The sequence below is a fragment of the Chenopodium quinoa genome, unplaced genomic scaffold, assembly GCF_001683475.1.
Source record: "Chenopodium quinoa cultivar QQ74 unplaced genomic scaffold, ASM168347v1, whole genome shotgun sequence".
NCBI classification, from domain to species: domain Eukaryota; kingdom Viridiplantae; phylum Streptophyta; class Magnoliopsida; order Caryophyllales; family Amaranthaceae; genus Chenopodium; species Chenopodium quinoa.
The window spans coordinates 2,470,774-2,489,758 of record NW_018743574.1 but is presented as its reverse complement, the minus strand read 5'-3'; the positions used below and the strand labels follow the sequence as shown (position 1 = coordinate 2,489,758).

The 18,985-nt window shown below is 35.6% G+C and overlaps 4 protein-coding genes across 4 annotated transcripts; 3 read left to right on the top strand and 1 right to left on the bottom strand.

The window, feature by feature from the left end:
• The first annotated feature begins 2,843 nt into the window (after window positions 1-2,843).
• Window positions 2,844-7,945, top strand: LOC110682011 (protein trichome berefringence-like 7). The gene is made up of 5 exons (XM_021858212.1): window positions 2,844-3,282; window positions 3,513-4,585; window positions 5,901-6,059; window positions 6,403-6,682; window positions 7,584-7,945. The coding sequence occupies exons 2-5, from the start codon at window positions 3,756-3,758 to the stop codon at window positions 7,590-7,592; spliced, it is 1,278 nt and encodes a 425-aa protein (XP_021713904.1). The 5' UTR covers window positions 2,844-3,282; window positions 3,513-3,755; the 3' UTR covers window positions 7,593-7,945.
• A 979-nt stretch (window positions 7,946-8,924) lies between these two features.
• On the top strand, window positions 8,925-9,809 carry LOC110681769 (leucine-rich repeat extensin-like protein 3). Its single transcript, XM_021857894.1, has one exon. It carries the CDS (start codon window positions 8,925-8,927, stop codon window positions 9,807-9,809), a length of 885 nt encoding a protein of 294 aa, XP_021713586.1.
• Window positions 9,810-10,029: 220 nt separating this feature from the next.
• On the bottom strand, window positions 10,030-15,022 carry LOC110682010 (chromatin assembly factor 1 subunit FAS2-like). The gene is made up of 12 exons (XM_021858211.1): window positions 14,633-15,022; window positions 13,906-14,017; window positions 13,092-13,118; window positions 12,924-12,996; window positions 12,295-12,398; window positions 12,000-12,211; window positions 11,820-11,916; window positions 11,522-11,594; window positions 11,274-11,362; window positions 11,052-11,190; window positions 10,847-10,947; window positions 10,030-10,761 (listed from the first exon to the last, which is right to left on the bottom strand). The coding sequence occupies exons 1-12, from the start codon at window positions 14,744-14,746 to the stop codon at window positions 10,517-10,519; spliced, it is 1,386 nt and encodes a 461-aa protein (XP_021713903.1). The 5' UTR covers window positions 14,747-15,022; the 3' UTR covers window positions 10,030-10,516.
• Window positions 15,023-16,051: 1,029 nt separating this feature from the next.
• On the top strand, window positions 16,052-18,705 carry LOC110681688 (probable cysteine desulfurase). The gene is made up of 5 exons (XM_021857825.1): window positions 16,052-16,359; window positions 16,444-16,945; window positions 17,143-17,344; window positions 17,515-18,000; window positions 18,154-18,705. Exons 1-5 carry the CDS (start codon window positions 16,086-16,088, stop codon window positions 18,580-18,582), a joined length of 1,893 nt encoding a protein of 630 aa, XP_021713517.1. The 5' UTR covers window positions 16,052-16,085; the 3' UTR covers window positions 18,583-18,705.
• Window positions 18,706-18,985: the final 280 nt, after the last annotated feature.

Genomic DNA, 18,985 nt, shown 5'->3' with positions numbered 1-18,985 from the left:
GAGAAATTTTATAGATTTCGGGGCCCGTTATCGAAAAGTCTTGAAATTCTAGGGGATATATCTCGGGGTCATATAATGCCGTTTGGAACCATATTTGATCATTATTTGTTGTAATAAATGTTCGTGGTCGGCTTGAGTTAATAAAATTGGTGCAAGTTGTAAACCGGTAAATTGGTCGTTTAAAGGCAAATTAGATGGTTCCACCAACCCAATTGGACTCCCTGAGGGTATTAGAGACCATGGTAAAAATTTCGGCAATTTTTATGCCCGGGCGAAAAAAGTCAAAAAATTCAAAAATTGAAGGCTTTTATCCACGCTTTTTGAGAATTTTTGGAGTCTTCGGTGCCCGGTGTCGAAAAATCTTGAAATTTTGGGGAATGCATCTCGGGGTCATATAATGTCGTTTTGAATATATGATTATTATTTATTGTCATAAATGTTCGTGGTAGGTTTGAATTAATGAAATCGGGATGGTGTAAGTTGTAAACCGATAAATTGGTCGTTTAAAGGCAAATTGGATGGTTCCACCCACCCAATTGGACTCCCGGAAGGAATTTGGGATCATGGTAAACATTTTGGCAATGTTTAATATCCGGGCAAAAAAAAGTTAAAAAATTCCAAAACTAAAGGCTAATATCCACGGTTTTTGAGAAATTTCGAATGTTTCGGGGCCCAGTGTCAAAAAGCATTGAGATTTTAGGGGATACATCTCGGGGTTATAATGTTGTTTGGATCCATATATGATTATTATATGTTGTCATAAATGTTCGTGGTAAGCTTGAGTTAATGAAATCGGTGCAAGTTGTAAACTAGTAAATTGGTTGTTTAAAGGCAAATTGGATGGTTCCACCCGGCCAATTGGACTCCCGGAGGATATTAGGGACCATGGTAAACATTTTGGAAATTTTTATTTCCGGGTGAAAAAAGTCAAATAATTCCAAAATTGAAGGCTGATATCCACGTTTTTTTAGAATTTTTGGAGGTTTCGGGTAGAGCTGTAAATTCGGGTAAACGGGTCGGGTTTGGGTTAGGTCAACTCGGGTCGGGTCAATTCGGATTAATTCCATAACCTATGCGGGTCGGGTCATACTTGAGTCGGGACACTTCGGGTCATATTTCTTACCGGGTTTGGGTCGGATTTAGGTCGGGTTAATAACAGGTCTGGTTACATTCGGGTCGGGTGAATAATAGGTCGGGTTTATTTCTGGTTTTCACGGGTTAAAACGAGTTAGGGTAATTCTCGGGTTCGAGTCGGATTCGATTCAAGTCAATAATTTGCGGATTAGAATTAGGTTGGGTCATTCTCAGGTTTGAGTCGAGTTCAGTTCAAGTTAATAACTTGCGGATTATAATCAGGTCGGGTCATTTTCAAGTCGTGTCATTATCGGGTTCATGTCAATAATTTGCGGGTTATAATCAGGTTGGGTCATTTCCAAGTCGGGTCATTCTCAGAGTCAAGTCGGGTTATGTTCAAGTCAATAATTTGCACGTTACAATCAGATCTCATTCCCAAGTCAGGTAATATTCGGGTTCAACTTACTATAAAATAGATAATTATCATTTTTATCAAGCTAATTATTTTCTTTGACTATAATATATAAGGCAATATACTAGGAAACTATAGTTTATAATTTAGGAAGATAATTGTCTCCTTTGACCATACAACAAATATATATTATATTTAATTCTTAAATTTGTGGATAATGCTCCTTTCTTTTGCTGGCGTGGACCGACTTGGTCTCCCTAGACAAATTGCTTTGATCAACAATAATAAGGTGGTCTAAATTGCATTTAAGGTGATTTGAAATCGGGTCAGGAACAATTTGGGTTGAATTTAGGTCGGGTCAATAACAAGTCGTGTTGATTTCGAGTCGGGTTAGTAACAGATCGGGTTGAATTTTTGGGTTGGGTTAGTAATAGGTCTGGTAAAATTCGGGTCAGGTCAATAACAAGTCGGGTTGAATTTGGGTCAGTTCAATAACAAGTTGGGTTGATTTCGAGACGGGTTTGTAACAGGTTTGGTTAAATTCGGGTCGGGTTAGTAACATGTCGGGTTGAATTCAGGTCAGGTTAGTAACAAGTCGGGTTAAATTCGAGTTTTGACGGGTTAAAACGGGTTTGGGTCAATTTCGGTTCAAGTCGGGTTCGATTCAAGTCAATAATTTACGAGTTACATTCGGGTTGGGGTATCAGGTCAGTTCATGTTCGGGTCTCACATACTCGGGTCAATTCGGGTCTAGGGTTGGTTTCAAATCGGGTTTGGGTCACCATTTTTTCGGGTTCAGATTGGTCGGTTAATAATCGGGTTTGAGTCGGTATTTCGGGTCAACTTTTGACAGCTTTGGTTTCACCCACAAACAATTTTTTATATTTTTTACATTAACCCTTGAAATTTAATTTACCAAGAATTATTATCAATGTACCAGTCACATTAATCTTATTTAATTGGTTTACATTAATGAGTTTTTTCCTTCGTTTCAGATGACACATTTTGACTTTTGACATTATTCATTAACTTTACTTTGACTAACATTTGTGACTTAAAGGTATTAAAAAACATAGTCATGTGAGGTCTTTTTACATTCATTTTAATGCGTACTTAATTAAAATTCAATTTTTAGTTATTTTTTCCAATAATATAATTAAAGACATATTCGATTGAATATTTCTATTGACAAGCATGATAAAAGAAACGTATCAATCTTTAAGTGGTCAAGCCACTATAATGTAGAGTTGTCACTTTAAATCTCAATTCAGTTTGGACCGGATCATTTTGTCTCTAAAACTTTAACCATAAACAAAATTATGGGTTTAACACTTTAACTCAATAACATATTCCGATCTTAATAAAATCTATAATTCATTTGAGAACATTACACACATCATAATCTCAGGGAGGGATATCATTTCAATACAAGCAACTTCGTAAGGAAAATTAATTCATTTAAAGATGATAATTTTTTTTACAACTATTTTTGAAAACTAATTATCCTTTTTTTTTTTTTTTTTTTTTTTTTTTTTTTTTTTTGTCTAAAATTGGCAGTAAAATATCATTTTCTGGGTTGGCAAAATGTAACAACTACTCAAATAGATTTTAAAAATACAGTCCGTTGTCCAGTCTCTGTCTCATTCAGTCATGTGCTGCTCGGCTCCCACCCTTTCTCCCTCGAATCTTCTTCTCATGCTTCTCCACTCTCTCCCCATTTTCTCTCTTCTTCGTCAAATCACTCATTAATTCTGCATTATTTGATGCTTGGAGATCGTTCTTCAGCTTCTAAACTGGTAATTTTTTCATGCATTTTTTCTTTCTAAACTACCCTTATATGATTGTATTATATGATTCTGTATGAAACATAATTTTCTTGAGATTTGAATGATACCCTTTTATTTTTCTACATGATTAATGAGTTGGGTATACTTTAATTTGTTGTGTTTGTTCTTTGATGTTGGTGAATCTTGGAAATTAATCCATATTTTGTGTATTTGTTTATATGATTGCTTTGTGTTTGCAGTTGTGCTTTGCATTATAAATTGAGCTTTGAGGCTAAGAAGATTTCCAGGTTGTAATAGTTTGTTGTTTATTCAGCTTGATTTTTGGATTAATGGGTATGTGGGGTTTGAGGGTTTTGATGCAATTTTGAGTTGAATGATGGAGGTCGAATGAATCTATAGAAAATTGGAATTTAGGGTAATTTGGAATCTATGGTTTTGGTAATGTGTAATTCCGAGGAGTGTTTTTGTGATCTTTTAAGACCATGAACATTTTCAGTAGTGGTTCATCTATTAGTAGGAGTACATCTACAAATAGGAAGAATGCCACTGCTATTGGTAGTCCAAAAGTGTTTCTCCATAAAGATAAGTCAGACAACTCCAATGGACTTCGCCGAGATAGCTTGATCCCTCGGAATTTGTGTTTTCTCTTCATTACTGGACCATTGATCACCTTTTACTTATGTTTATCTTTTGGGTATTTCAATATTTTTCCCGATTTGGGGTTGGTATTTCATAAGTATGGAGCTTCATCGAGTAATTGTGATGTCTTTGATGGGAGTTGGGTATCGGACTACAACTATCCTTTGTACAATTCTTCTGAGTGTCCTTTTGTGGAACAAGGTTTCAATTGCTTGGGCAATGGGAGGAAGAATAAAAAATACCTTAGATGGAGATGGAAGCCCAAAGATTGTGACATCCCTGCTTTTAATGCATCTAACATATTGGAAAGGCTTCGAGGTAAAAGGGTTGTTTTTGTGGGAGATTCTATGAGTCGGACACAATGGGAGTCTTTTATATGCCTGCTTATGACAGGAGTGGAGGACAAAAAGAGTGTTTACGAAGTGAAAGGAAGGAACATAACGAAAACCACAAGACACTTGGCTGTTCGCTTTCGTTCCTTTAATTTATCTGTGGAGTTTTACCGGTCTGTTTTCTTGGTTCAACCTGGTATTGCAACAAAGCATTCTCCAAAGAGAGTGAAGTCAACACTCAAGCTTGACAAAATGGATGCCATTAGTAAGGAATGGGTTAATTCAGATGCAATAATATTCAACTCGGGACATTGGTGGATACCGTCAAAGTTATATGAAACGTAAGTCTTCAAATGCATATAAAAGCATGTGATCTATGTTAGTTTATGGATTTTATGCAACTTTGTATTTTGTAGTTTACAAAAAGATGTTGCACGTGAGGAATTTAGTCATATAATACTATTTAGAGTATTCACAAAATATTTAGGAGTTCACAATTCTGTGAAGTTTAGTGTGATCTCATAACTTAAGACACGATATTTTTTTTTTATGTTTTGTGTATGTGTACTTGTATCTCAGCATGTGCACTTCGATGTTGGGTTATATGTATGTTTGTGTGGAGCCAGATGTATTTCCAGGCCTATGTTTTACAGGTTTACACCTCTCTTCCTCTTTTTCAAAGAAACTATCTCTAATGATTTTTGTGAAAAAGCCATCTTGTGAGCACTTCTGAGGATTTTAAAATTTGGGGGAAAATACAACAGTCATCCTTGAAAGACAACCATGCTAAAAGTTTAATAGTGCATATTGATAAGTTTACTTATTGTACCTCTTGAATGGTAGCTGCTCTTTATTAAATTTTTGTCTAGACCTAAAGAAAATGTTGTCACTCTCACAGCCTTAACGTATGGGAGCTGCATTGGTCAATACTAAAACAGATGGATATGGGTTAGTAGGAGTGACAAAAATAAGTATCAATGGATATTGGTCAATACTTCTCTGCTCCTTCCTTGATTATGTCCCTTGAAGAGTAATGCAGGTGTTGAATGCCTGGAATAGGGTGATCTGGTTGGTGTTATGAATGACAGATATGGATATAATATGTCTTAATTGATCTAAGGAACATACTTCTATAGCCTTCCATGCAACATGTTGAACAGTACTAGTTAGCATGTTACAGGAAATTGAAATTAGCTAAATTTATGCCAATGATTTAAATTGTCATTACTATAAGCACGAATAGTGTTTGTAGGGTGTCTTTCTATCATTTTCCTCCTAGCCAATTCATTGATCTAGACTATAGAAAGGGCAAGACTGAACATATAGAAAGGGTAACACCCAGTGAAGACATAATTTTAAGTGATGATGGTTTGTATATTTGTTGAATCATAAGAGTGGAGACTTATTGGAGCAGCTATCATGTATAAGGAAACAGTAATTCTATTCTTGGTATTGATTTATACATCCTAATTCCTAGACAAGCCATTATAGCTTGTGGTTGGCATGCCAATTGCTAGATTGCATGTTGGTTGTGATGTATTACGATTGTGTCAATCTTTAGTTTAAAAATGCATAGATCCCTAAGTGTGGCTGCATTTATTTTTATTTTTTTTTTCCTATTCATAAACTAAATTCGTTTAAATTGTCTCCTAACAGGGGTTGCTATTTTCAGTTAGGTGGTTCACTGAAGCTTGGGATGTCAATACCTTCGGCCTTTAAAACAGCTATGGCCACCTGGGCTTCGTGGGTGGAAGCTTCAGTAGATTCAAAGAGAACACGTGTTTACTTTCGTACTTTTGAGCCATCTCACTGGAGGTACATTGAGCAATTCCCTCTACAATCTACATGCTTCAAAATTAGCTTATCGTAATGTGCTACACAAACATTTATTGCCTCTGCCATTGATGAATTGATCTGAGTGTTGAACTACAAGAAAAACTAGCCCTTTAAAAAAAAAAAAGAAAATGTTTAAGCTTATTGAGAAAATAAAAATAAAGTGTATTTCATTCAAATAACTTTACTCAGTGATTTAAACTTCGTATGTAATACAATTGTGAATTATTCCCTTACTTTACAGCTTGTGTATGCGCATCTGTGCATGGCCTAGCAATACACTGATTTGATTAGTTTATTCATTTCCCTATCTTGTTTGTACCAGTATCCAATCCAGCGCACATTGCACAGTGATGCAATTTCCAGAATCAGATTATGATTTTAAGCATCAGAGCCCATTCTCAGATGTGGTAATCGATATAGTGAAGAAGATGAGATTTCCTGTTAAAATGTTGCGTATCACTTCCATGTCTGCTTCTAGGGGTGATGCACATGTAGGCAACTGGAGTGACCGTAAATCTTTTGCTGATTGTAGCCACTGGTGTCTGCCTGGGGTTCCTGACTTTTGGAATGAAATTCTGTTGTCTGACCTTTTCTCTGACAAGGTACTGCCTAAAAATGATTAGAATAGGGTTGATTTCAATCTTTCAAGTAACATTTTATCTGACCCTTTTTCATGTCATTGTTGATTATCATTTTACTGCATTACCTTAAATTTCATTTTTTTGCATCTAAGTCATGCTGGGTGCTCAAATTTTGATTTCAACGTTTCTAACCTCTATTGTCAGTTAAATAATTTTAACACAACTGTTGATTTTAGAGGGAAGTCTTCTTATCCTTTTGGGCCTTGCCTATTCCGAGTTCTTTAGCTACTTGGTTGTCAGTTTTGACAGTGTGTAGTTGTATTGAATAATAAAATCCCAGAACGTGTGTTTCATCTCATGGCATTAAATAGAAAATGCATTGTTAAACAATAATTATATTTTTAGACCACATGTGCTAAGAAATTCACATCTTTTAAAATTGTCATTTATATTGTGTTTTGGGGATAGGTCAAGGACCCTCAAGGTAATCCTTTATTCCATTTGTTTATTGGATTTTGTTATGCTGAAGGTTCATGAACAGTTTCCAAATGGAATTCTTTATAGATAGAGGCTGTTAGCCTATTAGTGGTCATTCTACCAAAATATTTCACTAGATCAGATGAAAGCTTCAATTACTCTATTACTAAGTATTCCGTAACATTTAAGCTATTCCATAACATGTATAGTAGTACAAGGCATTTTCATTTCAAGTATCTGTTAAATATCCTAAATCATGCAGACTTTTGAATCGCGTTACATGTTTGTATCCAACATTTAAACACATTCCGAACACATTCCTGTTTTGGAGTACTTGTCAATTTTGGAATTGTACTTCCAGCTCCTCCTTGGAGAACTCGTTGCTCTAAACATTCTTCAGGATATATCAACATAGTTCTAACTTTCATTTCACTCTTGTTTGCAGAATGACTGAAATGAGAAAGTTCAAGTTGGATTCTTCGACTTACGTACTCCATTATACATTACTTGTCCTCTATTTGATAGGACAGGTACACATTGGAGAAGTTGCGGCGTTTGTATCAGTACAGAGATGTTCTGCTAAAGAGACTGCCCTTTGGCCTTCACTACAGATTTTTCCTTCCACGATTTGCAGTATGAAGAAGAGCTGTAAATGAAGCCTTGGGAGGTTCAAGGTTATATTCTTTCAATCACCTTTGATCAATTGTTGTATGTAGAAAATATGAATAGTTGTTCATTATAGAACATATAAGTTGCAAAATTGTACATACCTTTTCTCTTCCAATATCTTCGGGCTACTTGGTTCCATATCCAGAGAACGTCTGTGCATTGTGTAAGATTGTATCATTGATCGACATGTTTGATACCGGTTCATAAAAACAGGGATTAGAGAAAAACTGCTCATTTTCAGATTGTTTGGGGACTGAGGTTCGAAATTGGGTGGGAGAAGCATATGATTAATAAATTTTGTAATTATATGAATTTAGAATGAGCAAAACAAAGATGTCTTCAAAGCTTTGGCTTCAAGCTTTTACTAATTATAACCATGTGATTTATGGTCTTTAAGTTTAAGGAAAACAAAAAGAAATAAGAAAGATAGAATTATTTTATTTTCTCTGTATTTAAAAGCAGTCAATCACTCATTATAAAGATGCTTGGAATGCAATACATTTTGGTTTTAGTCTTTGTGTCAATGTCAAAGTAGCATTTGTTTAAATCTAACGGAAACTAGATCTAGCACTTTGAAAGACTATGTTCTAAATATTTCTAATCACCCTGTTCAAAATTAAATTGACAAATTACTAGTCAATTACCAAAAAAAAAAAAAAAAAACAAACAACATTCCAATCTCACTAATGTTTTATTACAATCATTTTTTAAAATTCCATATTACAATCAATTATATGCCTTTGGTTAAAAATGAATGTGAATTATTTTACTTAATACGAGTACTAAATTATCGATTACGGGTTGATTCATAATGGGTCATTTTAGTAAAAACATGCAACTATGCAAGAGCTCGTTGATCAATTTTCAAACATTTTAGTATGGAAAATCCTAGTGGTGAAAGCAAACTTAGCAAGAGTCATCAAGTATTTTTCAAATACAAGATGACAGCCTCAAAATCTTAGAATGAAGTGCAAGTTTCTTAATTATATGAACTTAGAAGTTCAATCAACATTCAAGCAACTGAGTTCATGGACGCCTTTATATATGTGTTTATTCAAACACCTAAACATCATCTGCTCAAAACTTCATTTGCTCTCTTTTATTGTAATCAGCTTCAATGGCTCAACCTCAAAATTTCAACTATCCATTTTTCCCCTTTCCACCACCACATGCTTTCCCGTTCCCGCCGAAACCAGCACCTCCCTTTCATCCCATTTCTCCAACAAAACCAACCCCACCATCGCCATCAAACCCTCCTCCAACGCCGATAGGCCCGATACCAAAGCCACCTCCCCATTCTATCCCTCCACCAAAGCCCTCAAACCCTCCTCCAACGCCGATACCTAAACCACCTCCGCACTCTCTCCCACCACCAAAGCCCTCGAACCCTCCCCCATCGCCTACACCTAAACCACCTCCACACTCTCTCCCACCACCAAAGCCTTCAAACCCTCCTCCATCACCAAAACCCAAACCGCCTCCACATCCTTTCTCTCCACCAAAGCCCTCGAACCCTCCTCCAAGGCCATCTCCACACCATGTGCCTCCACCTGCTCCAGCAGTAAAGCCACCACCACTGCCACCAAAGCTTCCACCACCACCTCCTCATGTGGTGCCTACTCCACCTCCTGCTCCAGGGCACCATGCTACCATCATCATTGTCTTTGTGTCTCTTGGAGGCGTCTTCTTTCTTGCATTCCTCTCAGCTGCATTGTTTTGCTTCATCAAGAAGAGAAGAAAGAGAATGATCAAGGAGACTGATAATATTACTGTTGATGAACATATGCACATTCATGAAGAAGCTGTACGTGGTCCTTATGGCGAGCAAGCTGTGCTCGTTACCTTCGAAGATGACATCCATACTCATGAAACTAAAATAACTGATGAAATAGTGAGTGGGACTTCGCATGATAGGGGTGCACATCATCCTCATCATTTTCTCCAAACAGCTGCACCTACTTCTGACTCTGATCAATTTCAAATCGAGAACAAGAACTCGTGAATGAGCTGAAGAACATGCTATGTATGCATGCACTGAGGACATAAATCAATGGTGAACGAAATAAGTTTAACCATGATGCTTTAAATTTGCTAATTTGTATGTACATTTCAACAAATAAAGTTCAGAATTCTTTCTTTCTTTCACGAGATATTTTTCTTAATAAGAAAAAAAAAAATTATGATTGCATTTTTCAGATGCTTCTGGTAACAAATTTTAAAAATGACACAAATGAAAGGGCTAATATTACATACAGAGTACAAAAGGTCAAGTGTGATTCAGTGACATGATAATCTTCTAACTGGGAAATACACCATTAATGCCAAATTCTGAAATTCCTAATAAGCAGTAATAACGGTGAAAGCAGGATACTCCAGCTGCATTAACACCAAATCCCCAAAATATCAGCATCTCAAGTGTGCGAGATTAAGTCCGCATTTGTAACCAATTGCTGGAATAAAAAACCATAAAACTTGAAGATACTGACTTGCTAAGTTGCTGGCAAACTCCAGAGTTTTGAACATTAAAATCGATATCAAATTATGTATTAGCATCATTTCATGGTACACTTGCAATCTTAGCTGATATATGGACCCTTCCCTTCAAGAGTTCATGACTCACTATACAAAATGTGGAAGAAAATCCAAACCTCAGGGATTAGGAGCAGAGAGATGATTACGACATGAACTTTACAAAGATGATGATGGAAGTCAAGGATCGATTGCCATGGGAGTAATACGCCTCTTAGCTGGCTTGCTAGATACAGGAGTGCTTGCCACTGGTGATGCCTGTTTGTTATCTGTTTGGTTATTCCTTAAAACAACAGGGCTATCTTTTGCAGTTTGGTTACTCTCTAAAATAACAGTGCTGTCTTTTACAGAAGCTTTGGCCACCATTGCTTCAGGCTTCTTTTGACTAGAAGTCTCGTCAACATGACTACTAGTAGTCTTTCCATCTAAGAAAGTCATATAAAGAATAAATATAGTGATAGAAAATGTGCAGAATAAAAGGCAAAATTTCTCAAAAATGACAAGACAAACCTGGAAAAGGGATAGGTGTTCCCAGTTCGTCACTTTGAAACTCTACCAATGTGCAGTATCCATCTTGTGATGATAATGCTAAATACTTTCCATCAGGCGACCTATCAAAAGCTTCAAGTTTCAGTATCCATTTTGTGATGATAGTGCTAAATAAAGTTAACCATGCTATTCCTACAGAAGGGAATAAGTATAGGGAGGACATTACCATGCTATATCTGTTATGGCTGCATAATGCAGACCAGCCAAGATAGCTAGAGGGGCAACACTTTCTGTGTCATAAATGTACAGTGAATTCAGAGTTACCACAGCAAAAATGAGCCGGTATGGAAGCTTGAAAAACCCAGCTGTCAAAGGCAATAAAGGTTCATTTAATAACATCAAATTGTGAAATTATTCACCATAGCATCAAACTAAAAAACTATACTACCTGAGTTTGATCCACGAAGGTTAAAAGCCAAAGGGCAGAACTGCACTGCTACTACAGGCTTGCTGGCACCGGGAAGCTGCAATGCAGGTCTGGATGCCAATGAAAATAGATTAGTTGTGCTCAAAACAGGGGAGGTGTACTCATTGAATCAAGAAAATAACAAAAATAATGCATTAAAATGCAAAAAAGTCGTTTAAAAAAGGAGCAGGCAACAACTTTCCATTCTGGAGTCAAAAGATGCAACTTACCTTGAAAGATCTTTTCTGGAAAATACATAAGCAGTATTGATAGATTCAGAATCAGGTGAACATTTGTATAAACCTGCAACAAAAGGCAGTCAAATGTTAAAATTAAAATCAAGTTCATGATATCTGGTATTAGCTTCTTAGAAACTTCAGATTCTTCATCCTCATAAGATTTTCATCTTGATGTACTCCACATTTATCAATAAATGGAAAATTCCCCTGAACGGGGATAAATCTACCTCCTACCAAGAGGGAAAAAAAAGGATAAAACATATAATTTCACAAGTAAATGAATCCCTACCAGCAGGTGCTAGTAAAAATGAACCATCAGGTGACCAGGCTAATCTTCGAAAGAATGATGGCAACGTCTCATCATGAAAGAGATGACTCTTCAAGCACTGCATACCCAACTTTGACAATGTCAGTACTCATCAACACTAAACACAGTTGGTATGAAGTCTATGAACAAGTCATTACTAACCTTGGTATCATCTGCAGATTGCTGTTCTGCCTTAACAATCACATGCTGACAAGCATAATTCATCTTCTCTACTCCCTTTGCCTTCTGAGGTTTGTTAACATAAATTCTGCAAGTTCTGTCAGAACTAAGAGATGCAACAAACTTGGACAATGGATCCCATGCCACTCCCTGAACATAGTGTTGATGTCCATCCAAAATCTGATGGACAGAGCCTGAATGACAAAGATTTACATTTAAACAACAATGGAACAACAACAGGCAGGTATTTCACATACAATTCAAAATCTTTGAGTACCTTTCTCAGCATCCCATATGATGCAAGAATTGTCAACAGACCCAGAGATAAGATAAGCTCCATTCCTGGACCACTGCAGATCCAATACATCTTTTCTATGAAATCTGAAAAAGTAAAAAAGTTACATCAGACACACAGGATGCTAACACTTTAAAAACTAAAAACTATTATAGATGCCAATCTATCCCGTCCTCTAACATACAATCTGCTGATTCCACCAATGACCAACCACATAGCCCAGTTGATAATCATGATTCCCAGATACTCGTAATAAACAACAAGCCAATATTAATCTTAAGAAAACGGAATTGTGGAAGTCCAGATTTGCATATACCTGGTATTCAAAAACAAGATTTCACTACAATGAATAATGATCAAATCAGGTTAGATTAATGGTTTTCAATCCCTTGAGAATTGAAGCTGTCGAGTCATGACATATACAGGTTTTATACAGTGATTAAAGTAAACAAATCTCCATGTATTTCATAAACTTGAACCCAGAAAGACTGCTTTCATATCTCATTTAGCCACTACTTTTCTACACTGCCTAACAATATGCTTACAGATAGAATCAACAAAATAAGGTTTGCTAAAGATAGATTAACAGTTGATCCAGAAGGTAATCTTACGACAACGTCTTCAGAACTTTCCAAACTTGACCAGCATCTGATAGATGAGACTTCCATAATATAAGTTCACCTCCTACATTAATAAAAACTCTATTCAGAAATCAATAAGCAACGAAAAGCCAAACCGAAATTTCAATATCACAGGCTCACAGCAAGTAATTTACATACCATCTGCACCTGAAGCAATTAATTCTCCTGTCCACAGCACAATCAAAAGAAAGTTTATTAGCATAATCATCAAAGCCGCAAGGAAGTTCATGCAAAACTAGATACATGCATATGCAGACTGTCCACATTCATGCAAACTAGAAACAAGGATTTCCAAACACATTGTACAACTTTAGTTCCACCTACTTTTGAGTATTTGACCTCCATACTTCTTTAACTGCACAAGAAATCATAAACAAGGACATTGAAGCATAAATATTTCCAAACACAGATTGAAAGCTTGGAAGTTTGGAACAGACCAAGAAACTTTCATCTAATTAATCTCGTCAGTCAGTCCTCCTATCATGTCCAAGACCCCCTCTCTATCTCCCAATAATTTAAACGCAATTAGTCTGCAAATCATCTTAATATATAAAACATATTATCATGTAGCACAACGTTTGACACTTTATGTTTGAACATCAACTGATGGAAGATACTCATATTCCTCTTGAAAAACTAGGCAACTAGCACACTAGCATCATCACTGAATCTTCAGGTATAAGTTCAACAATTTTCAAAATCAAGCGTGATGAGTCATTGGCAGAAAATATAAACTTCACAAACTAAAAAAAAAAAAAAACTTGAGAAAGCCAAATTTGTCAAATCATCAATTGTTACATATTACAGCAACCAAGAACAATATTAGTGTAGCCCTAAAGGTGAGGCTACTGGCATTTTATCTTTTATACTATCTTGCTTCAGACCCTTTAGCATGTGGGAATAGGAAATGAAAAATTGGAAGTGCATTGAGCAAGTCTGCAAGATTAATTACCTGAAGGAGCGAATCGAAGAACATTCACGGCAGAACTGTGATAAGAAAGACTAGTTTGATAGGAAGCTGTTGGAATTTTATTTTGCGCTTCTTCCGAATCCACTTGCCAAATCTGAAATAATCCCATCAAGCAGTTGAAACACAGGAGAACGCTCAGAACAGGTCAATGCCATCACAGATTTTAAGATTAAACATACACGAAACAATGAAACTATCAAGAATCTAAATATCCAAAGATGCGCAGCATGTTTGCAAGCAAGTCCATTTCATGTTAAAGACACATGATTAGAATATTTGTTAAAACAATAATAGACCTAAAATCAAAAACAGAAATGTTAATCTCAATATTACCGACTACTATGATGATATACTTGATCATTTTCATTCATTCCCAGAAACGTTATTCTCATGCCCAATTGCACAAACTTATTCAAGATTCAAACTTACCCTAAAATGGGATCTAATTGAATTCGAATTTTTAATAGCACTACTGCCATCAAAATTACAACCAAAATTGAAAATATTAACAAGAACCCACAAATCCTAACCCTAATCCAGCCCCAAAATTGACATAAAGACGGTTAATTTACAATGATACTAAAGTATCCCACAATATCGCTCATTATTTGATTTTCTTCAATTAAAGCATTTACAATCGAAAATTCAAAACAGGGTTTAATTGAAAAGAGTTGAAAACTTGTAATAGAGGAGAGAGAAAGAGAAAAACCTTGATATCGAAATCAGCGCCGCCAGTAGCGAGAAGTCCAGAAAAGGGATGAAAATCTAGGGTTAGAACTGGCTTAGTGTCGTGCCAATTGATCTGAACTGTTCCTCCTTTCATTTTCTCAGTGGATTAATGAGAAATTGAGTAAAATTAATCAAGATCGACAGAATTGTACTCGGAAATTTTAGGGTTTTAAGAAATAATTTGGGAAATGTTCGGTTATTTCTACCTATCTGATAGAGGAAGAAGAAGAGGAGGGTGTTTGGCGCCTTTTCTGTTTTGGCGGGAAATTCGAGATCTATGGTGCCTTACTGCCTTTCGCTAAAGTGGGTTATCCATGAAACGGATTAAGTAAAACTCATGTTGAATTGGACTCCTGTAATCATTTAAAAATGGAGAAAATGTTGAATTGGACTCGTGTTGTTCATGACATGCTGGGCCCTTTTAGTATTATTGGTTAAACCAACTAGGCTGCGAGCCGTGCTTGTTTTTACGAGTTGTCAGATGTCTTGGTACAACAAGTCTTATATGGAGCAACCTGATTATGTCTATGTGTCTTACTATATGTGTTGCGGTAAAGTTAGTGACATTGCGTGTAGTTTTCTCCAATTTAATACTTGTAGCACATGCATACAAGTAAGGGTGACCTGAATCCAGTATTATGGATTCAAGCGTCGCACGGACAATTTGCTCGCGCTCATCCTATGATATTGTGCCAAATTTTAAAAAATGATACCATGTACGATCATTGCCCGTTACCGTATGTCTTGTGTCATGTCATGCTCATGGTGGGTAAGGACATTTTCATGTCGTGTTAGTAAGATTTATTTTGGCAAAAAGTTAAATGTTTAGCCAAATAAAAAGTGGGGTGATCACTTTATTATATTATTTGAAAATGTTTAAAAAAAAAAAAAAACATTTGCGCTTACACTATAATTAAAATAATTTTTAGTAAAAGTAGGGTGGAGGGAGTAATAGTGTAAGTTACTTGATGTAGATTGGCTTAAACAGCCCTTAATGACATCAATAGCAAGTTCTAATTGGTTTAATGAAATCATCAAAACCACATTTTAAAAAAATAAAAAAATAAAAAGGGGGTATATTTTCAAGCAGTCAACTTGACAACTTGTGCATGCAAAACCATTTTACTATAAAGTCCAGCAGTTGATGTTCACCCACTGATTATATTTTCACTAGTTCAGTAGCTTCCCACCATTAAACTACAAACTTATTTTAGTAATATCATATTATTATTTTTATTTCAAATTGATTCTTTAAAATACAGTAGAAACTAGAAAGTAGTTGCTGGTAATTGATTTTTCAGCAGCAACTACACGTAGTTGACCCATTGAAATATTAACTTGGACCAACATTATAATAAATGCATATATAACGAGCAAATCCAAAGTCCCAAACACCAAATTTTAGTGGCATAAATCAACATAATTAAATAAAAATGTGTCTATTTAATTCTTCATGTAATTTATTAGAATGTCATAAATTTTCTAATAATTATGAAATGCCAAATTATTACTCTAAGTATGGTGTTAAGGAGGGTATTAGCACAAGGAAGAAGCTAGATTGGCTAAGGAACAACTTAATTGGAAATGATTTGGAATTCATTTCTCCTTTTGGTAAGCGCAAAGTTACTTATTTAGATTGTACCGCGAGTGGGAGGTGCCTACGCTACATTGAAGAATATATCATGCAACACGTCCTTCCTTCTTATGGTACGTTAGACCCTCTTTCCGTCTTAACTTAAATTTCCTTTGTCAATCTTGACCGTTAATATCTTTGTTTATATATGAATACAGGGAACACTCACACGTGTGATAGCTACGTGGGTCAGGAGACAACAAAGATGGTAACTCAAGCTAACGATTACATAAAGTCGTGTTTAGGAGGTGGTAGAAACGATGCACTAATATTTTGTGGGTCGGGTTCAACATCAGCAATAAAACGACTTCAAGAAGTCATGGGAGTAGCAGTGCCATCAATTTTAAGGGATAGAATGTTACAAATTCTAAGTAATGAAGAAAGATGGGTGGTTTTTGTGGGGCCACATGAGCATCATTCTAACTATCTTTCTTGGAAACAAAGTCTTGTTGAAGTGGTTGAAATTGGGATGAATAAAGATGGGTTGCTAAACTTGGAAGAATTAGAGGAAAAACTTGAGTATTACAAGTCTAGAAAAAGACCAATTTTGGGATCATTTTCTGCTTGTAGTAATGTAACTGGGACTTGTTTGGACACTAGAAGAATTTCTATTCTTCTTCATCGTTATGGAGCCTTTGTTTGCTTTGATTTCGCTTCCAGGTTGGTATATTTCCGTCATTTAACATATTATCTAATGATAGGTCATATGAAAATACAAATTACGTATTTTTTTTTTGAATAGAACTACGTATTAATATTAGTGTATATGCGAAAATTTCGCATCTACATACACACCTTTTTACACGTCTTTTTTTACTAACATTAGTTGTATTTGATTTTTTATACGTGGTACGCAGTGGGCCATATGTGGAGATCAAGATGAGATCAGGGGAGACGGACGGCTACGATGCAATATTTCTTAGCCCTCACAAGTTCCTTGGAGGACCAGGGTCTCCTGGCATTCTTATGATGAACAAAGCTTTATATTATTTGGGATCTTCTCCTCCTTCTACTTGTGGAGGTGGCACAGTCGATTTTGTTAATTGCTTTACTGAAGAGGTTCGAATTTATTTTTGTATAGCTTTTTATACAATTTCATTGCATATACATCGAAATGATTTATGTGGTGCGATTTAGTTATAGATTACAAAGAGGACAATTATTTTCAGACAGTGAGATTATATATTATTGAACATATTGTAATGTATAGCGTGTTACTGAAATTGCAGAACACGATATATGTGGATGATGTGGAAGAGAGAGAAAACGCGGGGACTCCACCAATCATCCAAAAGATCAAAGCAGCCTTGGCAATATGGGTAAAGGAATATATAGGGTGTGAAGTGATTCACAAACAAGAGACTTATTTCATTGAAAAAGCCTTGGAAAGGCTTCTTCCTAACCATAGGATCTTTATATTAGGTAACACGAGAGCAAAACGACAAGCGATTTTGTCGTTTCAAGTGTACTCACATTCAACATATACATATGATGAGAAAACCAGTGAAGGTGATAATAATAGTAGGCTTTACATGTGGGAAGAAAGTGGTAAGAAAAGAGGTAAACCACTTCACGGGGCGTTCGTTGTGAAGCTACTTAATGACTTGTTTGGGATACAAGCTAGAGGAGGGTGTGCTTGTGCTGGGCCTTATGCTCATCAATTGCTCAAAATCGATCACAATCATTCACTTGCCTTGAGATCTTATGTAGAGAAGGTACGTTTTAATGATCGTGTTTTGATTATACATTGTATTAATCCATGAACATTAAGTTCAATGTTACATATATGTACATAGTACGTACATGTTATCTTTATAATTATAGAGTTAAATTTAGAACATTAAATATAGTTATATTGTATTTTTTAGGGCTATCTAGGAGTGAAGCCGGGATGGGCGAGGATCAGCTTTCCATACTATCTATCAAACCAAGAGTTCGAGTTCATCTTGTTGGCCTTAGAATTGATTGCTTCATTTGGGCAACGTTTCCTAGCAATATACAACTTCAATTGGAAAACTGGAGAATGGACTTTTAGCAAGCAAAAATATCAGAAAATCATGCATGAAAGTGACATTGATTGCGATTTCTTTACTCAAAATTTAGCTACTGATGTACAAGTACTAAGCATAGATGATAACAATGGAGTTGAAGACTACAATGTAGGACAAGTATTAAAACATAAGTATGCATCATACTTGGAAACTGCGACGAATATAGCTCATTGTTTACCAATATGCCCTGAAGAACGTCCCATACCAAATGACATTGATCCACAATTCTTATTGTATAGGATTTAATTAGTTTCAATTAAGCTTCTTTTTTTGTTGTAGGTTTTGTCAATTACATAATTCATTACTGCATAAAACATTGAAGAATTGTTTATTTCCCGCCTTCGTAGGACGTACAACTTGTATGCTGAATGCAAATGGACTTCTAATTTACGTATTGTAACAATTTTAACATGGTAAATTTGTAAGAAAAAAAACCTTTTAAAAGCACCATTTTGGGAAAAAATAATTTTAAAAAGCTTTTTGGTTTTAAAAAACCACTACATTCAATTTTTTTTTGCGAGAGGAAACTTATTCCCCTAATTACCTTCTAATTAACTTAATTAAACTCTAAATTCTTCTAATTAACATTTAACCCACCAAATTACTAAATAATTAGATTTAATTACTAAATTTACATTGACAAACGTGA